Here is a 22,182-nt window from a genome sequence, read left to right on the forward strand (position 1 = left end):
GCTGAATAGCAGGAAGGATTTTGTGGCAATGCAATCAGCTATGACTCATGAGGCCTGAGCTGGCTACCAACTTCCTCAGTAACTGTAGCCAAGTGAGTGTTTTTTCATGTAAACTCTTCTTGCTTAGAAAAGTTCAGAATTTGAGCTAGTGTCCATTGGTTTTAGGGTGCTTGAATACTTGGAATTGCCTTTGTTTCTGCAGGATTCTCTGCAGGTGCCTTGGAAAGAAGCTAAAGACTCCTACAGAAAGGGTGTTTGTGGATCCTGGAGGCCTATTTCTTGCAGCATGTTCTTAAATGGAATTATGGTTTAGCTGTGGGGGCTTTTTGTTGGTTTTATTTATTTTTTAATGTGGGCTCTTGAAGGCGCCCTTGGTATACACAGGGATTACCTCTGCCACAGATGCTTAAAACTCAGCTTTGAAAACGCTGTAAATGTTTTCAGGTGTCCCTATTCAGTGTCTCGATCTGGGTTTTATTCCCCAGTGCTCTCTCAATTTATGTATGTTGTTCAGACTGCTGCAGGTTGGGAAAAAGGAGCTGAAGTTCTCCAAGGTGCTTTAAATCTTGAGGATAGATAGTGAACTCCTACTTGCTTCCTGTTCCCTGTATAACATTCCTCTTTCTTGCCTTATCTTTGTTGTGAAAGGTCATTAGGACATATCCTGGCCTCAGCACATGTCCTTAGCTTGTTACAGATGAAAATCCCTGTTTATCCTCCAAGGTCCTGTCATGTGATGCTAAGAACTGTACCAATTTAGAACAGCTTTTGAGTGTAAAAAAGGGAAAAGCAACACTGGGCTAGAAACAGTGAACCTCAGAAAGAAATGAGACCTAAATGAAATGACTTGTGGTCTATAGGAAAAAAAGTGAAGAGAAAGGGAAAAGTTTCCAGGAAGTTTAAAGGAATCAAACTAGTCTTATGAGAATGTTAGAAGAATAAGGAACTGACCTGAGAAGTTGTGAGTAACACTTTGTGGTCTTTGTTAGATCCAGGTACAGAAAACAATAAAAGCAGTTATAGCCAGAGGTAAACCAAGGAAGTTTGTCTGTAGCTCGGGGCGGGGTGGGGGGGAATGTAACAGGTGCTGCATACAGAGCATGTAACTGTAAAGTAGCATACAGAAGTCTGCCAAGTTATCAGTGAAAACAAGATATGAACTCAGTACTTGTGGAGAAGGGGGTTAATAAACAACAACCTGATTTGTTCTATGCTAAGAAAAGAACACATCACATGATTCAGGTGATTTATTTGACTTTTGTGTTCAGTTAATTCGGGGTTCTTCCAAGGAAACATATTTTCCAAAAATCAAAAAAAAAAAAAATCAGAGGAGAAGGATGATAAAGAATTATTTAGTTGCCAAAAATATTGAAAGTAGGCAAATAATGTATACTACTAAAATAGGTAAACAGCAGATCATGTATCATCTGCCTAACTTCCTTTTGAAACATATTTAACTTTGTTAGTGGTTATTTCTTTTCTTTAAGCAACTTGATCTACCAGGATCACCTGATCAGCTGTACTTTTTTATAACATTGAACTGCACAGTGAGCTGAGTATAACCCTAAACCTGATTTACAGAATCACAGAATATGCTGAGTTGGAAGGGATGCATCAGGGTCACCAAATCCATCTGCTGGTCCTGTGCAGAAGAGCTTCAGGAGTCCCACCATGTGCCTGAAGGCATCATCCAAACACTTCTTGAGCTCTGTCAGGCTTGGTGTTGTGACCACTTCCCTGGGGAGCCTCTTGCAGTGCTCAGTGACTCTCTGGATGAAAAACTTGCTTCCCATATCTAAACTAAACCTCCTGTGACTCAGCTTCATGCCACCCTCAGGTCCTATCACTGGTCACGAGAGTAAAGAGATCAGTGCCTGCCCCACTACTTCTTGTAAGAATGTTCAAGACCTACAGTGAATTCTCCACTCAGTCTCCTCCAGGCTGAAATGATCAAGTGACCTCAGCCTTTCCTAAAGCTTCCCTTTCAGACCCTGTACCATCTTCGTGACCCTCCTTTGGATGCTGACTAGTACCTTTATGTCTTCTTATATTTCTATGCCTGAACCTGAACACAGTGCTCAAGGTGAGGGCACCTCAGTCAGAGCAGAGCAGGACAATCCCTTCCTTTGACTGACTGGTCAATTATATATATATATATGTGTGTATATATATATATATATACACACACACATATATTTCAATAGATAACTTAGTCTCTTAACTACATGTAATGCAGAATTGTGTACACAGTAAATGGTGGAGAAAGGTGTTTAAAGTATTCTCAAAGCCTCAGAAAAAACAAAGCATGAATTTTCAAATATATTAGAAGCTGTTTTCAAATATATTAGAAGCTGGAAAGAAGGGGAGTACAAAAACCTGTCTTTGAAAAGAAGAGAGGTGATAGTCTTAAGTTGCATTAGAAGATGTTCGGGTTAGATATGAGATTCAGGGGAATCCAAGGATGATGGTGAACTGAAGTAAGTGCACCATATGAAGTGTGAGATGAGAAGCGCTGCAGGCTTTTAAGATTAATTTTGGGAAGTCTTTCTATTTGCATACAATATAATTGCCTGTAACTCTTCCCAAAAGACTTCAAGAATGAGAGATCAAGCTGAGGAATGGTATCATGTTAGGAAAAACCTTGATAGCTAATCTTTCTAGACTTTGTTTGGGTGATTTTTTGGAATATCTCTGGTTGTTGTAGATCATCACATGACTAAATAAGGGCCTGTTAGAAGAGTGGCTGGGAACAGGCATATAAGCATGACACATTGCCTTGGCAAGTTTGCTGTTCTAAATCAGATAAACTTCTTTCACATATATAATAATAATACTAGTAATTGAAAATTCAGCTTGAAGAAGAGAGATCTGGACTAGAAGACTTGTATTGTCCTGTGTTAGGTCTGTGTGGCAAGTTTTGGTTGTGGGGCCTACAGATGTGGCTTCTGTGTGCAGATGCAGAAGTTGCCTCCATATCTCACAGGTCCAGCTCTGTCTGGATCCAAGATGGACCTACCAAAACTGAGTTCCTCAGAGTTGATGGTATATTGCCTCTGTGGTAACATAGCTGAGAAAGTGTAAAAACTGCTGTGCAACATGGATTGGGAAAGAGAGAGAGTATTTGAGAGCAACAGTTCTGTAGACACAGAGACCCATGAGGAAGGAAGGGGAACACATGATCAAGTGCTACAGTATAGATTCGCCTGTAAGGGAGACCATGGTAAAGCAGATTGTTTCCCTGCACCTACGAGCATCCATGAAGTGTGGGAAACCCATGCTGGACCAGCATTCTAGCAGAACCTGTGGCCTCATGGAGACAGGAGCCCATGTTGTAGCAGCTGTGTCTGAAGGACTGTGCCCTGTGGAAAGGACCCACCCTGGAGCAGCTAAGGGAGAGCTGCAGCCCCTGGGAAGGACCCATGTTGGAGAAGATCACAGAGGTCTCTGTGCCATGAGAAAGTTCTTACACTGAACAGGGAAATAACATGAGGAAGGAGTGACAGAAAATGTTTGAACTGATGCAGCTCCCATTCCCTGTTGCCCTGCAGTGCTTGGAGAGATGAAGTACAGGAAAATAGTGGAGTTGAGCCTGTTAAGGAGGAGTGGGGTGCCTTTAAAATTTTTATTACCCTACTCTGACTGGTAATAAATTAAACTATTTTCCCTGAGTTAAGTCTGTTTGGCCTGTGGCAGTAACTGGTGAGTGATCTCCCGTCGTTATCCCAGTTTGTGACTCATCATAATCTCTCTCCCCTATCTGGCAGAGGAGGGTAGTGACTAAGACTTTGGTGGCCACCTGGCATCCAGCCAGGGTCAAACAACCTTGTGTCCCTTTTTACACCCTTTTGTCTGGTTCAGTGAAGGCAAAGAGTATATAGAACCAGGTTTGAAAGTTGATTGAATTAAAGATGGTTAGGTATTAGGTAATTAGTAGCTATAGTTGTTGACTTGATTTTCAATTCTTACAGTTACTGGAAAATTTTCCTATGGGAAGCTTAAATTTTTTTAACATTAAACACTCAGATGCGTGACAAAGTCTATGAAGTTTTTAAGCTTACACTTTGGTTTTTTTATGTGCTTTGGTTAAAATCTTTCTAGTTATTTTTTATTAGTATTTTCTATTCTGTTACACTTCTTAGTATATTAAAAGAAAAAGAGAAAGGCATTTGTTTATGTGTAAGTAGCTTCTGGTTTCCAAATTCTTTGAAAAAAAATTCTCATTAACACTCAAATGGTGTGCATAACAACAAATGAGACTTACTTCTAGGTTTTCCTTTGTGGAGTGTTTGGTTAGTGATTAACAGTGTTTTCGTTTGCAAGATGAATGTATTGGCAGTATGGTCCTTGTATTGAAAAGAATGTTCCTGACACTTGTCTTCAGCATCTGAAACAGTATTTGTGGTCCTTCAGACTGTGTCACTAGCCTTTATCCTGGAGCTTGTTAGCCTCCTGCAGTTATTTTCATATATGTTTTTTCTTTGTATTCAATTTCAAAAAGGTGTTCAGCTACATCTGTATTACATGTCTTCAAAAATGGCTTTCAAAATGAAGGGTGTGGGGGAATATTGGGCTCAGTTGAATGTTTGCTATGGAGTCACTTTGAATTGACAATGTCAGGGTACAGGTCAGATTAGATCATTGTTTTCTTGCCCTCTACTTTCCTTAACAGCTTCATTGTTGCATTAGTAAAAGCTTACTAGTATTTAAGGCTGAAAGTTAGATACAATTGAATAGAGATTTGTGAAAGGATTGCATGTGGCTTCCAATTATCTGTGAAATATTCATGGTGAAAATAGTTGAGGCTGAATATGTCACAGCTTCTAAGTTCCAGCTCTGACTTGTCATTTAGATATAGTCTGCTTTTATGGTTCCATCCTGGTATTTCTTTGCTATGATATATGTATTGAATCTAAAATTAATACTGGTAGCAGTAATGTTATGGAGTTCTTGTCCTGTTTTGAAATTAAAATGTGAATGTAGTAATCTTTTCTGGTATGGTAGATATTTTGCTGAAGTATTTGTTTCAAAGTATTTGGAAATATGGAACTTATTATGTATGGAATTTATTTATGAAAATTTTATTTAATAAGAATATATTACACAGGCTTTTCTATTTCAGAAGACCAGCATCTTTCCTTATGACAGTACGTATATGTTCATTATTTGTGACAGCTACACAATACAGGATTTAGAATCTAAGATGAATTTAAGACAATATAGACAGATTTTCTAATTAGTGTTTGAGTGTCAGAATAATCTGTGATGAATCGTTGATCATGTTGCTAATTTTAGCTATTCTTACACTCTCTTCTGTCACAGCCCCATGACTTTGATGAATGCAGATTTGATATCAGCGTGAATGATAGTGTTTGGTACCTCCGGGCCCAGGATCCAGACCACAGACAACAATGGGTAGATGCAATAGAGCAACATAAGGTATGTAGTTTTGTATTTTCTGATTTCCATTCTCATTCCCTCATTAGATCAAGCACAGTGCTTGCAGAGAGTTTAAGCTTCCCTGTCCAGTCATTAAAATACTCGTGGTATTTATGACAGGCAAAAGTTCAAGATTGAAGCTCTCTGCTAAGTGTTTCAAAGGAGGTGACTTGTTCTTCACGTATATGACTTTATTCTCACCTAAGAACTGTGAGCCTTTCTTGAGCTGTCTAGTTTGAAAAAAAAAAAAGCTTTTATTATGTGTGAGTGATGTTTTCAAGGTTTTGTCCATGCTCTCCCTGATGATTGAATTGCTTCTTATCTATCTTGCTAGTCTTAGAGTCAGTTCTCTAGGTTAGCATTCTGGTTTTGGGCTCATTTTTTTTTCATTTGACCACTGTACCTGATCACTAACTATTGTCTCTTTATCTAATCTTTGTATTTTGGTTCAGCTATCTTGATCTGTTCTGTGTATCTTTCAAAGAACTCAGTTAATTTCATTTTAAAAATGCCTGCCCTTCAAGCCCTTTAGGTCAGGTAGAAGGTACACAAAACATGCATTAGGTTTTGAGGTACAAGATAGGCACTGTCCCAAGGTGTAGCATTAAACTGAAATACCTAGCCCAATGCAGCCTCTCAGTCTCAGTTACACAGGTATTACAGGTATACAAATTGAAATAGATATCCAAGTAAGTATGAATTTTTACCATGAGCTTCTTGAAGTGTTGTCTGTATAGGTACTGTGTGTAATTAAGAGATTTCACCTTTTATTGGCCATTCCTTGCAATAAGCAGTACATATTCTTAAAGTGCTGCCTTTTGATAATGCTTCTCTAGAAAAAAATCATCTCAATTGGATTATTCATCCCTTTGTAGCTTGGCATTTTGCCTTCATTTTGATACAGAGGTAATATTAAAGTATAAGAAATTAAGTTGCAAAGCCAGGATTCTTTCTGTAGTCTAATGAAAAAATATAAAGTTAACAGTCACATGTCCTTGCGACAACAATACCGCAATTTATTCCTGGTGCAATACCTGAGAGAAATTTCTCATGAGGATACACTGAAGAAGTTAGTGGATTTCACATCTGTAGGACTGGCATTTCAGAAACTGGTAGGCTTGGGTGGGGGGTCTTCAGACATGGTTTAGTGTAGTCATGGAACTTGATAGTCCTAGTCTAAAATTTAGACAAAGTTTCATGAATGATTTAGCTGAGGAAATGCAGAACTTTGACCTGAAGCTGGATAAGCAGAAATGCAGTCTGTATCATTGAATGCTACCCTGTAGGAATGAGTGATGAAAAAACACAGATCCTGTCTTAAACTCTGCCCATCACTACCTCAAACCTTTTTCATGCTATTTTTCTATTCCCTTTTGTAAGGCTCATCTTAACTGTTGCTGAGTTATGAGCTGCATTATGGTATTCCCAACTCAATACAAGATTATTGAATGGTAGAAGTTTAGAGTTTGCCATCGTTTCTCTGCACTACTTAAAAGATAAACCTTGTGTTTTTCAACACTATTTTTTTATCTGCATTAGTACTCAGCCCCTATCAGGATGTATCTGTTTATCTTCCTTTGTCTAACTGCTATTATTGATAAGCTTTTATTGGTAAGCTTAAATTGCCTTATTCAACCTCCATTTCAGATCACAAATTAATATTGAGGGGCACAAATTCTAGCATTCCAAAAGTGATCTCCCTTCATGAAGAAGCCTGATTAATTGTACAGTTTTTCAGCATTAAAAAAAATAATCTTTTAACCTAATTCAGGTTTGGACAGTTTAGACTTTCATTCTTTGCAAGAATTTGGTAATTATGTAAATAAATAAATTGTACCAGATCTCTGCCTTTATGCTTAAAGAAGAATGAAGGGTTGATTGTTTACACGACTCATTTTATTTTCTAGTATTTAGAATTAGTATGGAAATAGGGATAAGAGAGTGTTTTTCATTATTTAATAAAGTTACTTTTCAGTTTATTTTTTAAAGAATGAGGGTGTTCTGGAATGTTGTAAAAACAGAAAAAAAGTATGTCTACAAGTAGGAAGTGGTAATAAATTCTTCTGCATATGCTGAACAGACAAGAAACAGTTCAGTTTGCATCTTGCTATCCTAAGGTGATAACACTGGACTTGACTGTTCTGAATCTCACAGCTTTTCCAGTATGTGTAGTTTGCACTTTCATGGCTATTTGACATTTCTCAGTTTCTTTCATACTCCTTTTTACTCTCTAGTGTTGACAGTATTTAAGGCAAATAGCAGTTGTTTTCATTTTTAAATGGAGTTAAAAATACTATGGCACATGACTTCTAAATAAGCTATTGTAACATTTAATATGTTAAAGTAATACATTATTTTACATATTTACAATACATATTTTTATTTTAGAACATTCCTTTTGTATTATACAACAAAATATCAATAATATAATTATCAAAACATAGCAAAGAAAACAACAGAAGTTACTGCAGTCTTGTAATAATAGCTTATATTCAAGCTGAAAGAATATAATGAAATATCAGAGTTACTAACATCTTCTTTCCAGTGCAATATTCTGTTGTCTTTGTAGTAGAGTAGGAGTTCTGTGTGATAAACGTAGGTGTACAGGTGCATCTGTTGCTTCTAACGATTTTAGAGAAATAAACAGTAAACTTATGACCAGAAACCTTGGAAATCTTGACCAGCACTTGGAAAAGTGCTGTATTTACATAAATAGGTGTTTGGTAGAATTAAACACAATACAGAAGTGTCCAAATCCAGTCTTCAGTCTGATAATTATTAGTGCTTCTTAAAGAATATCAGTCCAATTGTCTTGTTTCTGTACTTTAATTGAGGGGCTAGTGCTATAATCTGTAATTTTTAATACAGCTTTGTATGGAAAATATTTAAGAAAAGTATGTTTTCCAATATAACTTTCATAGGATCTGAAAGAAAGTATTTTCATGGAATCTTGAAGTCAATCCCATATTTTGTTCAAATGTGTATAAACCACACTTAAGTGAACCTTGGAGTAACTCTTCATTCATCCTTTAATTCACTTCAGCTCATGCAAGTTTTATATCCAAAACTTGACTGAGAGTAGGGGAAGATGGGCAAAATATCTCATTGCACTGAAAAGTTCAGATTTCTGTCAGCTTACTCTTGACATTTTCTGAAGGAGCTTTCTGGTCAGGTTACCAAACCTCATGCAAAAGTTCCTTCTGCGTAAAAAACATTTTTTGTTTGAGAAACAGGTTCTTCAAATGGCACATAATAATTTGAATAAAATCAGGAGAGGAAATTATTTCCTGTGCTGAACAGTCATTTTTCTTAACATCAGTCTACTGCTGCATAAAGTACTTTTTTGTTTGTTTTTGAAGTTCTTTGTTGCTTAGTGAGTGGGAAGGTAGTTCTGGTAGGCTGCTTAAGCTATTTTGCTAACAAAAGTGTGTTTGTGAGACTTAATGGAGCATGTCACAAGGTTGTTGATCTTCAGAGTAAGAAAAATAGAAACTTTGACTGTGTTTCATTGTGCTTCAAACAAAGAGAATACTGATTTTAAATTAACTTTATATTAAATAGGAGTATTAGCAGACATAGAAAAACTTCATGCTTAGCAGAACCAATGAGTAGCTGATGGCTGAGAAACGTAAAATAGCTTATGTTCAGGCATAAAAACCATTAGAATTTTCAGAGGGGTTTATAATTGTACTTTTTGTTCTATATTGAGGTTCCTGAATCCTTACCACATTAAGTGTTTCAAGTATAGCTCAAAATGTTTATTCATTGTCCTGAACTGGAGGAGGGATAAATCTAAAACTACTGTAAAGCCATCAGTAAGGTAAATGAGGAAGTAGTTCATGTGTAACCAGGAGTCCATCCCTCTACTCAAATGTTTCATTAGATGTATTGATCAGGCATTTCTCTGGTGTCAAAACATTGGTGGTACATGAGCACCACAGTGCTGATCTGTTTGGAAAGTTACTCTCTTAATAATTTGAAAGACTGCCTCCTCCAGGTCTCTCCCATGGTTTCAAAATGGAATTTGGAATTTCTAACCTAATATTAGATAAACTGGCTTAAATGTTGTTAGTTCAGTGCTGTGAGAAAATGAGAGTGAATTGTTGTTTGTTGTGAGAAACATCTGTATAAGTAAACTTATTTTGAGCAAATGAACTCCTAAGATCAAGATAATGATTTCTTGTAATGTTATTCTACCACCCAAGTTGAGAACTTAATAAGAATTTATTTAGAAATGAATGCTTTATGAGAAGTTTTACATCAGTTTAGGTTTGTCCCATTTTGTTCCATCATAGTTTTTATTTTCTGCCCACAGACTCTTAATGTCTTCATTATTGACGTCATGACTCTTCAGCAATATAAATTGATAGTTTTTTTGGTCTTGTATTTGCAAAATCTTCTGTTTGTCAAATTGAAATAAGTCTTCCTGAACTTCTTACAATATCTGATTTTGCCACTTCAGACTGGAAAATGTAATTTTTCGGAGTATCTAGATACCCAGCAAATTGACATGTAGGGAGTCGGTAGGTTTTCTTTTTAATTTTGAAGTGATGCTGTACAAGGTGTTTATATCTAGAGTAGGAGGCATGAATCTCAAAGTTTGACTGTGAAAGGCATCAGGTGGCTCTTTTCTGAATCTAATTGAGATGTCCCTTTTTGGGGGATGAAGGGGCCTGTCCCCTTAAATCAAAGTGGCCCGTCTCCCTCAGTAAAAATTTTCCTTGAAAGAGTGGCTACTGCTTTATTGTTTTCACCCTTGATTAGACACTGTGGAAGGAGTTAGCTGGTTAGAACAGGGTTATACAGGAACATCAAAAAGAGTAAAACCTACATCTCCTCTTTTTAGCATTTTCTCCCCAAATGGGGAGAAGACATGGCAACCTGAGGGTCAAAGATAATTTGGCTTTTAAGAAATTCTAATTTGTGCAATTTTTGTCTTGTATACTACAACTTGTTTCTTAAAATGTCAGTTGCCAAACCAAGTAAGATGCTTTAGATACCATTTTTGCATTGTTTAAGTGCAGATCTAGCTTAAATGGTGGGAAGAGCTGAAAACACTGGATTTAACAGTCAGGTAAATTCAAATTTAAGAAAAAGTTAAGTAATTATTAAAGCAGTTGATTAATTTTTTTTCTTTAACACTGATACATTTCAAACAAGTAACCTAGAATTGAGATATTTAGTTGTGAGGTAGTTATTTTCTGACTGTTGATCTAAGTTCATAAGTCAATTTAGAAAACTCCGGAGCAAACTTTTAACAGCATAATTTTCATTCCAGTCAATAAGGGCACTTTATGATATTGTTGTGAGAAAGTTCAAAACCCAAAAACATCATCAGCCTGAAATTTTCAGAAAATTATTATTAGCCACATAAAATGTAGTTCCTTTTTTTTCAAGTAACCTAAAAAAAGCTAGTAATTACCTTATCTGTAAAGTGTTAAGAATCATTAATTTAATTCTTACGGTAATCTGCTTGTTGTGTTTTGCCTTGTCAAAGTACTGTTCTAGTACTGTAAAAGAATTACTGAATGTGCTGTTGCACATTGAAAAATATTGCAGTAATGGTGATGTTGAAGCAGGAAGCCAGGTGGAGAGGACAAGGGGTAGAGGTGGGCTTTTGCTAGTCTAACATGACTGCAAAACTATTCAAAAGCAAGAGTCCCAGTGGATGAAACCAGAGCACCACAAGATTTTGCCCTTGAGAAGCATCTCAATAACAAAGTAACCTGCCGAGTTGGGTAACAGAATCCCCTTCTGCCTGCTATAATTGTTCCTGTTCTGAGTGGTTGAGCTAGTTGTTTAAATCTGTTGATAATACAAATCGGCTTCCGGATTGAGGCGAAGGACTTCAGATAAAATATTGCAGTAAATATTAAGTATTTATAAATTAAAATTGCTTTCTATCCTTGTGTTATTTCTCTTATGGACTTAAGTATAAGAGGTTATGCATGAGTAACTTCTATTCAACTCAGAGGAAGTCTTAATTTTCACTTCAGACTTGACTATAAGCATCCAGAGTTTCTCAGTTCCTAGTTTTTGTTCTGTAATAGGAATGTGTCACCTTCAGACTGAGATCCAAGTGCATCCAAGTTCCTTCAACCTACAATGCCTTAAGAAATTTCACATTAACCTGACTTAAAGTCAAGCTTTTGTTTGAATACTGTATGTAAATATTGATCTGTGAGATTATTTTTATTTAGCTGTTCTAAGAAAACACTGAAAAATGCAAATAGAGGTAACTTTCTCATAGTAATATTTTACTAGCAGTAGATGCCAGAGCAAAAAATTAATCAGGTGAGAAACCAATATCAGAGTTTCAATTCATAAAATAATGAGCTTGGGTTATCAACAAGAAGGGGAGAATATAGAAAGGTAGCACATTTTTAACTTGTCCACAGGCTTTCAGTGATTTTAAGTAGAGCTGTAACATTCCGTGAAGACAGGGTAGTTTTCTCCTTTTTTGCACATCTCTAACCCTGCCCTAGGGTTTAACTACCAAGAATGACAATAAAGATATGACAATAAATCACTCCAAATCTGTTGCCAGTCTGGGCTGAAAATAGTGAGATAATTTAAAACTAATAGAATATGCAGAGAAATTATACAGAAATATTTTGACTCGGCATACTAAGTAACAAATTTTAAAATAGATACTAAATGAGAAGTATAAATTTCTGCCATCAAGTTTTGTACATTAGAGTTCCTATTTTCTGGCAGACCATTGAGGAGCTGCTAGACCAAGTAGTTTAGATGTTTGTGTAGACTGTATTTAAATGCATATTGAAGTGCTGCAAATAGTCTTCAGAAGTCTATTTTGATGTTGCAACCTTTATAGATATATTTCTTTCATCAGCTTACTATATTATTGACAACTAGTCACTGTCAATTTCTAGGAATGGTATATATACTAATACTGATGAGTGAATGTTAATTACAAATACAGGCTTGTTAATTATTAAAAAAAAAAAACTTTCCAGTAGTGTAACTTCAGGTACATAATATAGCAGGAAGCAACAGGAAAGTGTCTGTTGCCATTTCTCCCTCTACTTCCTCTCCTGAAATTCAGCTGTTTCAGTAATATGTGGTGTTTTAAGTATGTGCTTCCTCAGCATTTATTGCTGAGGGCTGAAAAGAACTGTGGCTTCCTAACTCTTTAATTTATAGCATTTCATACTAATAAAAGTTGTCTGGCTATACTTCTACCTGTACCCATTTACAAGTAAGACTGACATAAGTGGAAGCAACAGTGCAGATGAAGGAAAGCATGGGATATATGGGAGTAGATATAATTGTTCAACTTTGGTTTTATTTATCAAGTTCATAAAGAGAATTGTAGGAGTGTGATGATGAGACCTCCTTTTGCCTATGTTGGTATCCATGTCCTTCGTGTTAGAACAAGTTTCTTAAATAGTCTTGATGTCAGCTATTGTTTCTTATTAACTTGATTTGGATTTCCTTGTTCTTTTGTCTGGTGCTCTACAGCATGCAACAAACTCCAAATATTTCTGTTTGATGTTGATACGGATTGTATAGCACACAGTCTTACTGGTTTTGTGGTAATGCATTTTGCCTCAGAAGCTAGTGACCCACTCTCCCACTGTGGCATGGTGAGGCTCTGTCTTGCGGCAGTAGTGCAGTTTGCCTGAGGAGGCTGAGGACAGCATTCAGATACCTATATAATTAACCTGTAAAAAGCTGTTTTTGAAGGCCTGTTTACCTGTTTAAAAGACTGAAATGTTTAGACAAATCACTGATGAGTGGCAGAGACATTTTTAAAGGTGTTACAAAAGCACCCTGTACTAGTTTGAAACTCAAAAGTTACAAACCATTTCTCAAGCTTATGCAGGAGCATAGATGGGGTTTTGTTGCTGTTTCTGTCAGTGTTGTGTGTTGATGTTAAATATGTAACTTAAGTTCTCATTTAGTCACATTTGACATCTCCCAGCAAAGCTGAATTTGAAGGGTTTACAAAACTACTTCTTGGTAACTAAATCACAAAATATGTTCAAGCAGAGACTTCTGAACTTGGCAGTAATAAGCTTACTTATTTTGTATTTTGACCAGAACCTTAGGTAGAGTGGGAAATACATAGGAGAAGGATGTAGCTATCTCCAGTCGGAGCACCCTCTCTTCCTTTACAAATTCATTTGTCCTTCAATTGTGTCTTTTTCTTCATGTGTCCTTCAATCTGTCTTTATCTTTTTGGTTTTCAGTGACATCTGAGTGATACAATAAAGTAATCATTACTAGGTGCTGTGTTTCACTATAGGTTAGATTGAGAAATGCTATAACAGTAAGGGTTTGTGGAATCATTTTAGCCTGATTCTGCCATCAAAAGGATTTCTTGCCATTCTCAAAATACGAGTTCTCCTTTATTAAGTAGTCTTACAGTAAATCTAGAGAGATTATTCCATTCATTTTTCAAACACTTAACGTTTCTTGTCTTTTTCTTTTAGAACAGTTCCCTATTCTTCAATTGTTGTTCATGTGGATGTCTTTTACAGGTTTCTGGTACCTGGCATGGCTGTCTTCCAAACTCAGTCTTCATCTTTCTGTGAAGTATAGCACCAAAATATAACTCAGTATTCCCACTAGGATCCTGTATGTGTTGTATAGAATGTAGGATTATTTTGTGGATCTTGTATGCTACCATTTTACAACACCACAAGGTTAACTTAATCAGCTTGCAAACCACTAAATCTGATTAATCTCTAGAACTATCTGCAGATTGTTACTTGTCCTGTACATGTACAGTACTGTATTTCCTATAACCAAGTAGACTTTGAACTCCATTTTTCTCATGTGTACATAAGTGTTAAGTTTGTGTTGCTCTTCTGTCAACTTCAGACTTTCCAGCTCAGCTACCTTGGGTAATAATTACTGTGCTGTGTGGGTTTGGTTCCCTTCCTTAAGTTATTGTGCCGCTTCTAGTACTTTGTAAAGTATGGGGACTGTCTACATGAAGAAACTGCTAATTAATCTAACTTATCTCAGTTCACAACTGAACTTGCCTGTTACTCTGTTGGGAGCTGCTTAGCTGAATCTGAAGCTGTACATACTAAGCATTTAAGATAATTTTAAATCTTTGTATCCATGAAAGCTGTGATCACCTGTATGTTCCTAGTTAAAAAGTGTTCTCTCCCATCTAGTCACAGCATTAACAGATAGTCTTCAACTGGAGTTATCCTCTCAAGCCCCTGCCCCCAAAAAGTAGTGAACTTACTTGAGATGGCTTAGTCCTGTCTTTCCCTTACATTAGCTTAATATACTAATTGATTCAAGATTCAAATGCATGGGAAGGTTAAAGTAAATTTTTTGATCACTGCTTAGCCAGGCTGGTGAACCCGGGTGTTCTGAAATAGCTAGTGAATGCCTGAAACTTACAGTTCAAATTGCAGATTAGCAGAGTGCTGCTGTTTGGGTGCAATACTGTGTGAAGGAAAACACTTGTAAAAGTGCTAACTCAGTATCAAATAATATGAAAGGCTTGTGACACTACTGCTCCACTAAGCTGTTGAGTATGTCAGTCAACATTTTTGCAGTGCTGTTTAGTGAAGAGTGATGTACGTGGCTAAAGTAAAGCTGGTCTCAATACTAATGCTCAGTCTTAAGGTGCCCAGAGCTCTAGAAGAGTCAACTTGCAGCTGGCTGTGCAGTAAATAATCAGTCTCGTTGCTATAAACAAGTGGGATTCCAGTATTAAACTGAGAAGTGTTATTAATTCACTTTGTAAATCATTTGGATAGTGTATACTTTCATTTAATAGAAATATGGGGAATGTCAAGGTTTGTCACCAGCTGTATGACATGCAGTTACCTCTAGGAGTCTAAATTCTCCATGGCAAAGTGGTAGCATGTTTTGCAAGGTCTCCCTAAAAACAGTATTGTTCATTGAGAGAGACCTGTGTCAAGCTTGGCTTGGTGATAAATGCCCCTTCAAATTCAGGTAAACTCTTAGTATCAAGGACAGAAAGTGGAAAGCTGCTATGTAAAAGTAGTGATTAAACAGTTAAAAGTTGTCACTTGCCAATACTGTATGCTATTTACTCAGAATTACTACTGATCACCTCAAAAGATATTGTGTATCAACAGCTTAATTGAAAAATCTTGGGCACTCTGTCTCAGCCTACCAAAGGTGGTCTTTTTTAGCTTTCTCAAAGAACTTTTTAGGAGGTGGCTTTTCTTCATGGAGCTTTCATTACAGTGAAACTCGGTGAGGTGATATTAATAGATGATTAGTTGATCCCCTTGCTATAGGGAGGAGTGTTCAACCACATGGGTGAGGTGCACAAGTACTTATGAGACACAGTAACATTGAACATTTGGCTCTTTTGAGAGACACACACACCACCACTGTAGAGGGAAACTCCGGAAAAAGAAAGTAACTCTAGAACCGAACATGACTCAAAGGGTTGGAGGAATTCCTTTGGAAACATATCATATCTTGGGGCACCTGTTCTTTTAATTTAATGTCCTTGCCATTTTTCAGAACCTCTTAAGGTAATTCTTCCAGTATAATTTTCACTGTAGGTCAGCAAAAAGATTATTTTTTTTTCCTCTCGAAACAGATCAAGCATGCAAATAAGCATTTGCTGTTATTTTAATGTTGTCTATGTATAGACTGACTGCAGAGGAAAAGTCATGCTCTTTAGCATAACTATTTTAAACAGTATGTGAGAAAGAAGGGGTTTAATATTTAAGTGCTGCTGTTTAAATGTTCCGTATTGCTTGGTATGAACATAGGCATCGGAAAACTGGGGGAATAGAGGGTGAAATAGAGAAAGGTGTCCATCTTTCTACAGGATTTGTGTATTACTGTAAAACTGCTTGTTTAAGCAAACAGGTACACTTGAGGATGCTCAGCTGATAAGAATTACTTGCCCTGATATATGGTATGATAGTAGTATTGAAGTTTTGTATGAAGCTGTTCTTTCAGGGAAAGATTAGCTGGGTTATTCAAGTTATTATTAATTTGCTGTCAATTACAGAGAATTCTTTAAATTGAATTAAATATTAATTAAATTTCAGCGAGGGAAACAGCTTGGGTGTGTCTTGTACATTCCATTATTTTTGCACCTGTATCAGCAGTAACTCTGATACATATGATAGTGCATGTCATTTGATGTTGCTAAATTTGCTAAGTGCACTTATTGCTGAAAAACCGTTTTTCCTGAAAGAAGACTAGGAGAATGCCAGTGAATGAACAGTTTCGGTTGACTACATAAGGATGTTTGCTGCAGCAAACCTAAATGTTTTCATTCCCAAATTGTTGAAACTTCCCTTTCAGGACTGAAAACAATAGTTTTTTGTCTGTCTTGGCACCCTTTTGCCATTCTTGGGCCCGTGATCGAAGAGCAGCTGTTAAATTGCAGATTTATTAATTAGTTACAGTTAGTACTGTCTAAAGCTGGACTAAAGCTTTGTCCATTCCAGCCCAACACACTTGATTAATTATAAACAAAGCAAATTGTTTCACTTTGACCAACCCAGTCTTTCTTTGCCTGTGTGTTCCAGTTATGTTTTGTAACACTTGCTTTGGCTTTGAAAATAGATACTATAATTCTCTAAAAAGTGCATCCTTGTGAGGTGTAGGTCTGAGTACTTAACTGGACATGCTCTGATCAGGAGGTGGTGCTAGACATCTTGCATCCTAGTCATTCTGATTCTGTGGTCAAAAGGTTAACTGCTTCTTACATAGCAGTTAACTATTAATTTCTTGTGTTACAGTATTTTCTGCTTCCAGCAAAAGAATTCCTCTGTCTTGAAACAGTTCTTTTTTAACAAGATGAAGTTTTTTTGCCTCAATTTGCTGGTTCTCAGACTTTTAGATGTAAATAAAAGGTTTGGTTAAATTCTGTCTCCTTCAAGTTTTGCTTTATTCTTGTGCAGTTCAAAAAGTGCAGCATCTACTTATTTCCATTATTGCTTCTACCTGTCTCTAAATATGCTAAGCAAGGTTAAGCAGAAAACATATAATTCCTGTGCTTGGTGATATTTAGTGCATTTGAGAAAATCTATTAGGTAAACCTGCCCAATTTGCAAAGTACAAAGAAAGAGCAAAGATAACACCTACTTAGGCTATAGCTCCTATAATCTAATCAAACATTACACACAGAATCACTAGGTTGGAAGAGACTTCAGGATCACCGAGTCTAACCCATGCCCTAACATCTCAACTAGACGATGGCACTGAGTGCCATATCCAGTCTTTTTTTAACACATCCAGGGATGGTGACTCCTCCACCTCCCCAGGCTGGCCATTCCAGAACTTTATCACTATTCCTGTAAAAAATATCCAACCTGTATTTCCCTTGGCACAGCTTGAGACAGTGTCCTCTTGTTCTGTCAGTTGCTGCCTGGAGAAAGAGACCAACCCCTGCCTGGCTACAACTTATAGAGAGTGATAAGGTCACCTCTGAGTCTCCTTTTCTCCAGGCTGAACACCCCCAGCTCCCTCAGCCATTCCTCACAGGGTTTGTGTTCCAAGCCCCTCTCCAGCCCTGTTGCCTCCTCTGGATGTGCTCAAGTGCCTCAATGTCCTTCCCAAACTGAGGGCCCAGAACTGACACAGCACTCAAGGTGTGGCCTCACCAGTGCTGAGTACAGGAGGAGAATGACCTCCCTGCTCCTGCTGGCCACACCATTCCTAACACAGGCCAGGATGCCCTTGGCCTTCTGGGCCACCAGGGCACACTGCTGGCTCATGTCCAGTTGGCTGTCACCAGCACCCCCAGGTCCCTTTCCAGCCACACCGTCCCCAGCCTGTAATGCTACAGGGGGTAACTGTGGCCAAAATGCAGGACTCGGCACTTGGACTTATTAAACATCATCTTATTGGACTCTGCCCATCCATCTAAGTGTTCCAGGTTTCTCTGCAGAGCCCTCCCACCTCCCAACAGATTGACACACGCTACCAGCTTAGTGTTGTCTGCAAATTTTCTAATGAAGGACTCAATCCCGTCATCCATGTCATCAATAAAGCCATTGAACAGAGCTGGTCCCAGCACAGAGCCTGAGGGACACCACTGGTGCCTGGCCCCAGCTGGATGCAGCACTGCTCACCAGCACTCTCTGGCCCGGCCATGCAGCCAGTTCTGAACCCAGCACTGAGTGCTCCTGTCCCAGCCGTGGGCTGCAGCTTCTCCAGCAGTGTGCTGTGGGAGACAGTGCCAAAGGCCTTGCTGAAGCCCAAATGATCAACACCCACAGCCTTTCCTGCATCCACCAGGCAGGTCACCTGGTCATTGAAGGAGACCAGGCTGGTCAAGCACAACCTTTCCCTCTTAAACCCCTGCTGGCTGGGTCTGATACCCTGGCCAATCCTGTAAGTTCTGTGTGATGACACTCAGTGTGAACTGTTCCATAACCTTACTGGGTACTGAGGTCAGGATAACTGGCCTATAATTACCAGGATCCTCCTTCCCACTTGTTTTATGAATGAGTGTCACATTGGCCAGCTTCCAGTCCTCTGGAACCTCATCAGTGAGCCAGGAGTGTTGGTAAATGATGGAGAGTGGCTTCACAAGCTCATCTGCCAGCTCCCTCATCACTCTGGGATGGATCCCATTTGGTCCCATGGATTTATGAACCTCCAAGTGGCTCAGCAGTTCTCTGACTGCCTCCTCCTGGATAACAGTGGGACAGACCCTTCTGCTCCCTGATACCATCTACCAACCCAAGAGAACAGTTGTCCTGGGAACAAGCCATCTTCTCACTAAAAACTGAGGCAAAAGAAGGCATTAAGCACTTCTGCCTTCTCCTCATTTGCAGCTCCCTCCCTCATCCAATAGAGAGCAAAAGTTGGTCTTACCCTTCTTTTTGCCATTAATATATTTATAAAAACATTTTTTATTATCCTTTATAAAAGTTGCCAAATTAAGTTTGAACTGAGCTTTGGCTTGCCTAGTGTTTTTCCTACATGCCCTAGCAACTCCCTTGGATACTTCCTGAAGTCCTGACCCTCCTTCCAAAGATGATACAGCCTCTTCTTATTACTAAGTTCCTTCAAAACCTCCTTGCCCATCGAGGCTGGATGTTTGCCTCATCTACTTTCAGCACACAGGGACAGCCTGTTCATGTGCAGTCAAGATTTCTGTTTTGAAGCTCTCCCACCTTTTCTGGGCCCCTTTGTTTTTAAGGGCTGCTTCCCAAGGAACTCTCTGAATTAGTCTCCTAAGCAGGCCAAAGTCTGCCCTCCAGAAGTCCAGTGTAAAAGTCTTAGTGATGTTCCTCCTGATTTCACCAAATATCAAGAACTCCATAATTTCATGGTAACTGTGCCTCAAGCGGCCTCCAACCACCACATCTCCCACCAGCCCATCTCTATTTGAGAACAACAGGTATAACATAGTCCTCCCCTGGTGGGCTCACCCAGCAGCTGCGACAAAAAGTTGTCCCCCACTTAACTCTAAAAACTTCTCGGACTGCCTCTTTTCTGTGGTATTAAGTTCCCAGCAGATGTCTGGTAGGTTAAAGACACCTACCTAAAGAGCAAGGGCTGGTGATCCTGAAACATTCTCCAGTTGCTTACAGAATAGGCTGTCCACCTCTTCATCCTGGTTGGGTGGATGATAGCAGACTCCCAGTAGGATGTCAGCCTTGTTGCCCTTCCCCTTAATTCCTATCCATAGGCATTCAACTTCATCGTCATTAGTTTCAATACCCATGGCCTCAAAATCCTCCCTAATATAAAGGGCCACCTCTTCTCCCTTTCCTCTCTCTCTTGAAGAGCTTGTAGCCATCCAGTGCAATGCTCCAGCTATGTGAGTTGTCCCACCACATTTCCATTATGGTGTCTACATCATAGTATTGCTATTGCACCATGGCTTCCAGCTCTTCTTGTTAGTTACCCATGCTGCATGCATTAATGGACATACACCTGAGCTGGGCTGCTGGTTTCACCTCTAATACAGTCTTACCATCCTTGGGCCTGCTTCCAAAGAGCCCAGCTGCATCCCCTTCCCCCTTCAAGCCTAGTTTAAAGCTTGCTCAATGAAGTCTGCCAGTTAATGAGCCGAAATTCTTCTACCCCTAACAGAGAGATGCAGCCCATCCAGTTCCAGCAGGCCAGGTGCTGAAAAAGTTGGCCTGTGATCAAAGAACCCAAAATTCTGCTGATGACACCAAACCTTGAGCCACCTCTTGACAATGTGGGCTCTCCTATTCCTTTTATCATTTTTTTCTGCCACCAAAGGGACTGAGCAGAACACTGCCTCTGCTCCTGCCCTATCATCACCTGACCCAGTGCCCCAAAGTCCCTTTTTATTGCCCTGACACTTGTCTTTTCAATCTCATCACTGTCAGCCTGGATTATCAGCAGTGGGTAATAATCAGAGGACTGAATCAGCCTAGGAAGTCTCTCAGTGATGTTTCATACCCAGGCCCCAGGGAGACAGCAGACCTCCCTGCTGGATGGTCCAGTCCACATGTTGGGCCCTCTGTTCCACTCAGAAGGGAGTCACCCACTACAAATACCCTTCTTTTCTTTTTAATGTCAGAGGTGGTGATCCCTCTGATAGATGAAGTGTAATTGGGAGGCCCACTGGGTGGATAATTTTCTTCTGTATCATCTCTCTGACCTTCTGGATTCAGGGCCTCATACCTATTCTGAAATAGCACCTGGGTAGGCAGTGGGGGTCTGGAGAAACTTCTGTTACCTCCCCAAGTAGGTACCCATTTCCAGTCCTCTTCATCCACCAGGTGTCTTCCTGTTGCCTGACGGAAGCATGGGAGTTCTCTGACTCCTGGTGGGCCTCCCTCCAGGACAGAAAGGCAGAACTCCACCAGTCTATTTCCCTTTCACTTTCCCTAATACTCATTAGTCTTTCAACTTCTTCTCTAAGCTCAACCACCAGCAAAAAGAGATCATTTACCAGTTCACACTGCAGGTAGGCTTCTTCTGCAACACCCCCTGGTACCACTGATAAATTCAAATACTCCGCACAGGAGTGGGTCTGGACAGACACATCCTTTTTGGAGGGTTCCATTTGATTACATACACTGTAGTAACTGCATTTTTTGTAAAAAATATTACTAACAAAAAAAAAAAAAAAACAAAAAAAACCAAAACCAACTAACCAACAGAAACAACTCCCCACTAGAAGGAGGAAAGCTGCAACCCTGCCTGCATGAACTGCCAGGTGAGCTGCTGAGTGCACCCCTGTTTGCCCACTCCTGTTCCCCTCGCTCTCTAGAGCTTTCTTTTAATCACCCTGCCTCTCGCCGGAGGAAAACTCCGCCATAAGCCTGTGTGGCTAACCAGAATGAGGAACCAACCTGCTCAGTGCTCTTCTAATCACCCAATACATAGGACTTAAGGTTTGTGCAAGTATATCTAATTGATCCTCAGAGGGTGTCTGGAGTGGTTTGTGCTTTAATTTTTGAAAAGAGGCCATCATGCTGAACTAGACATGTCTTTAACAGATGGATAGTGTTTGGCTAACAGTACTAGTCATATGTAGTCTCTCAGATACCTACCTGAGTAGACAGAACCTGGAGTAAAAAACATGCTCCATTTTGGATTTGAGCTTGGTCATATGGGAAGAAAGTCTGAAATATGTGGATCTGAGGCTGCATTTAGGAGAAAAACTTATGTTACACTTGACTTGGAAAGGTTCTTTGCCCTCTTTATTGATTGATGCTGTCTTGATATAAGAGCCCTGTGTTAAACATCAAATCTGCTGTTTTTCTTAACTGTTCTCAACTATGAGGCAGATTTGATTCTGAAGTAGATACAATAGCTTCACTT

General features: G+C 38.9%; 1 protein-coding gene across 2 annotated transcripts in view; it reads left to right on the forward strand.

Moving 5' to 3' along the window:
* CERT1 (ceramide transporter 1) overlaps nucleotides 1-22,182 on the forward strand; it is an 80,766-nt gene that overhangs the window by 18,360 nt on the left and 40,224 nt on the right. For both annotated transcript variants that reach the window (XM_021531823.2, XM_021531824.2), the window contains exon 3: nucleotides 5,320-5,436. In XM_021531823.2, the coding sequence (XP_021387498.1) occupies nucleotides 5,320-5,436 (117 nt within the window). The remainder of the gene's footprint in view (nucleotides 1-5,319; nucleotides 5,437-22,182) is intronic.

Source organism: Lonchura striata, chromosome Z (assembly GCF_046129695.1).
Source record: "Lonchura striata isolate bLonStr1 chromosome Z, bLonStr1.mat, whole genome shotgun sequence".
Classification (NCBI taxonomy): domain Eukaryota; kingdom Metazoa; phylum Chordata; class Aves; order Passeriformes; family Estrildidae; genus Lonchura; species Lonchura striata.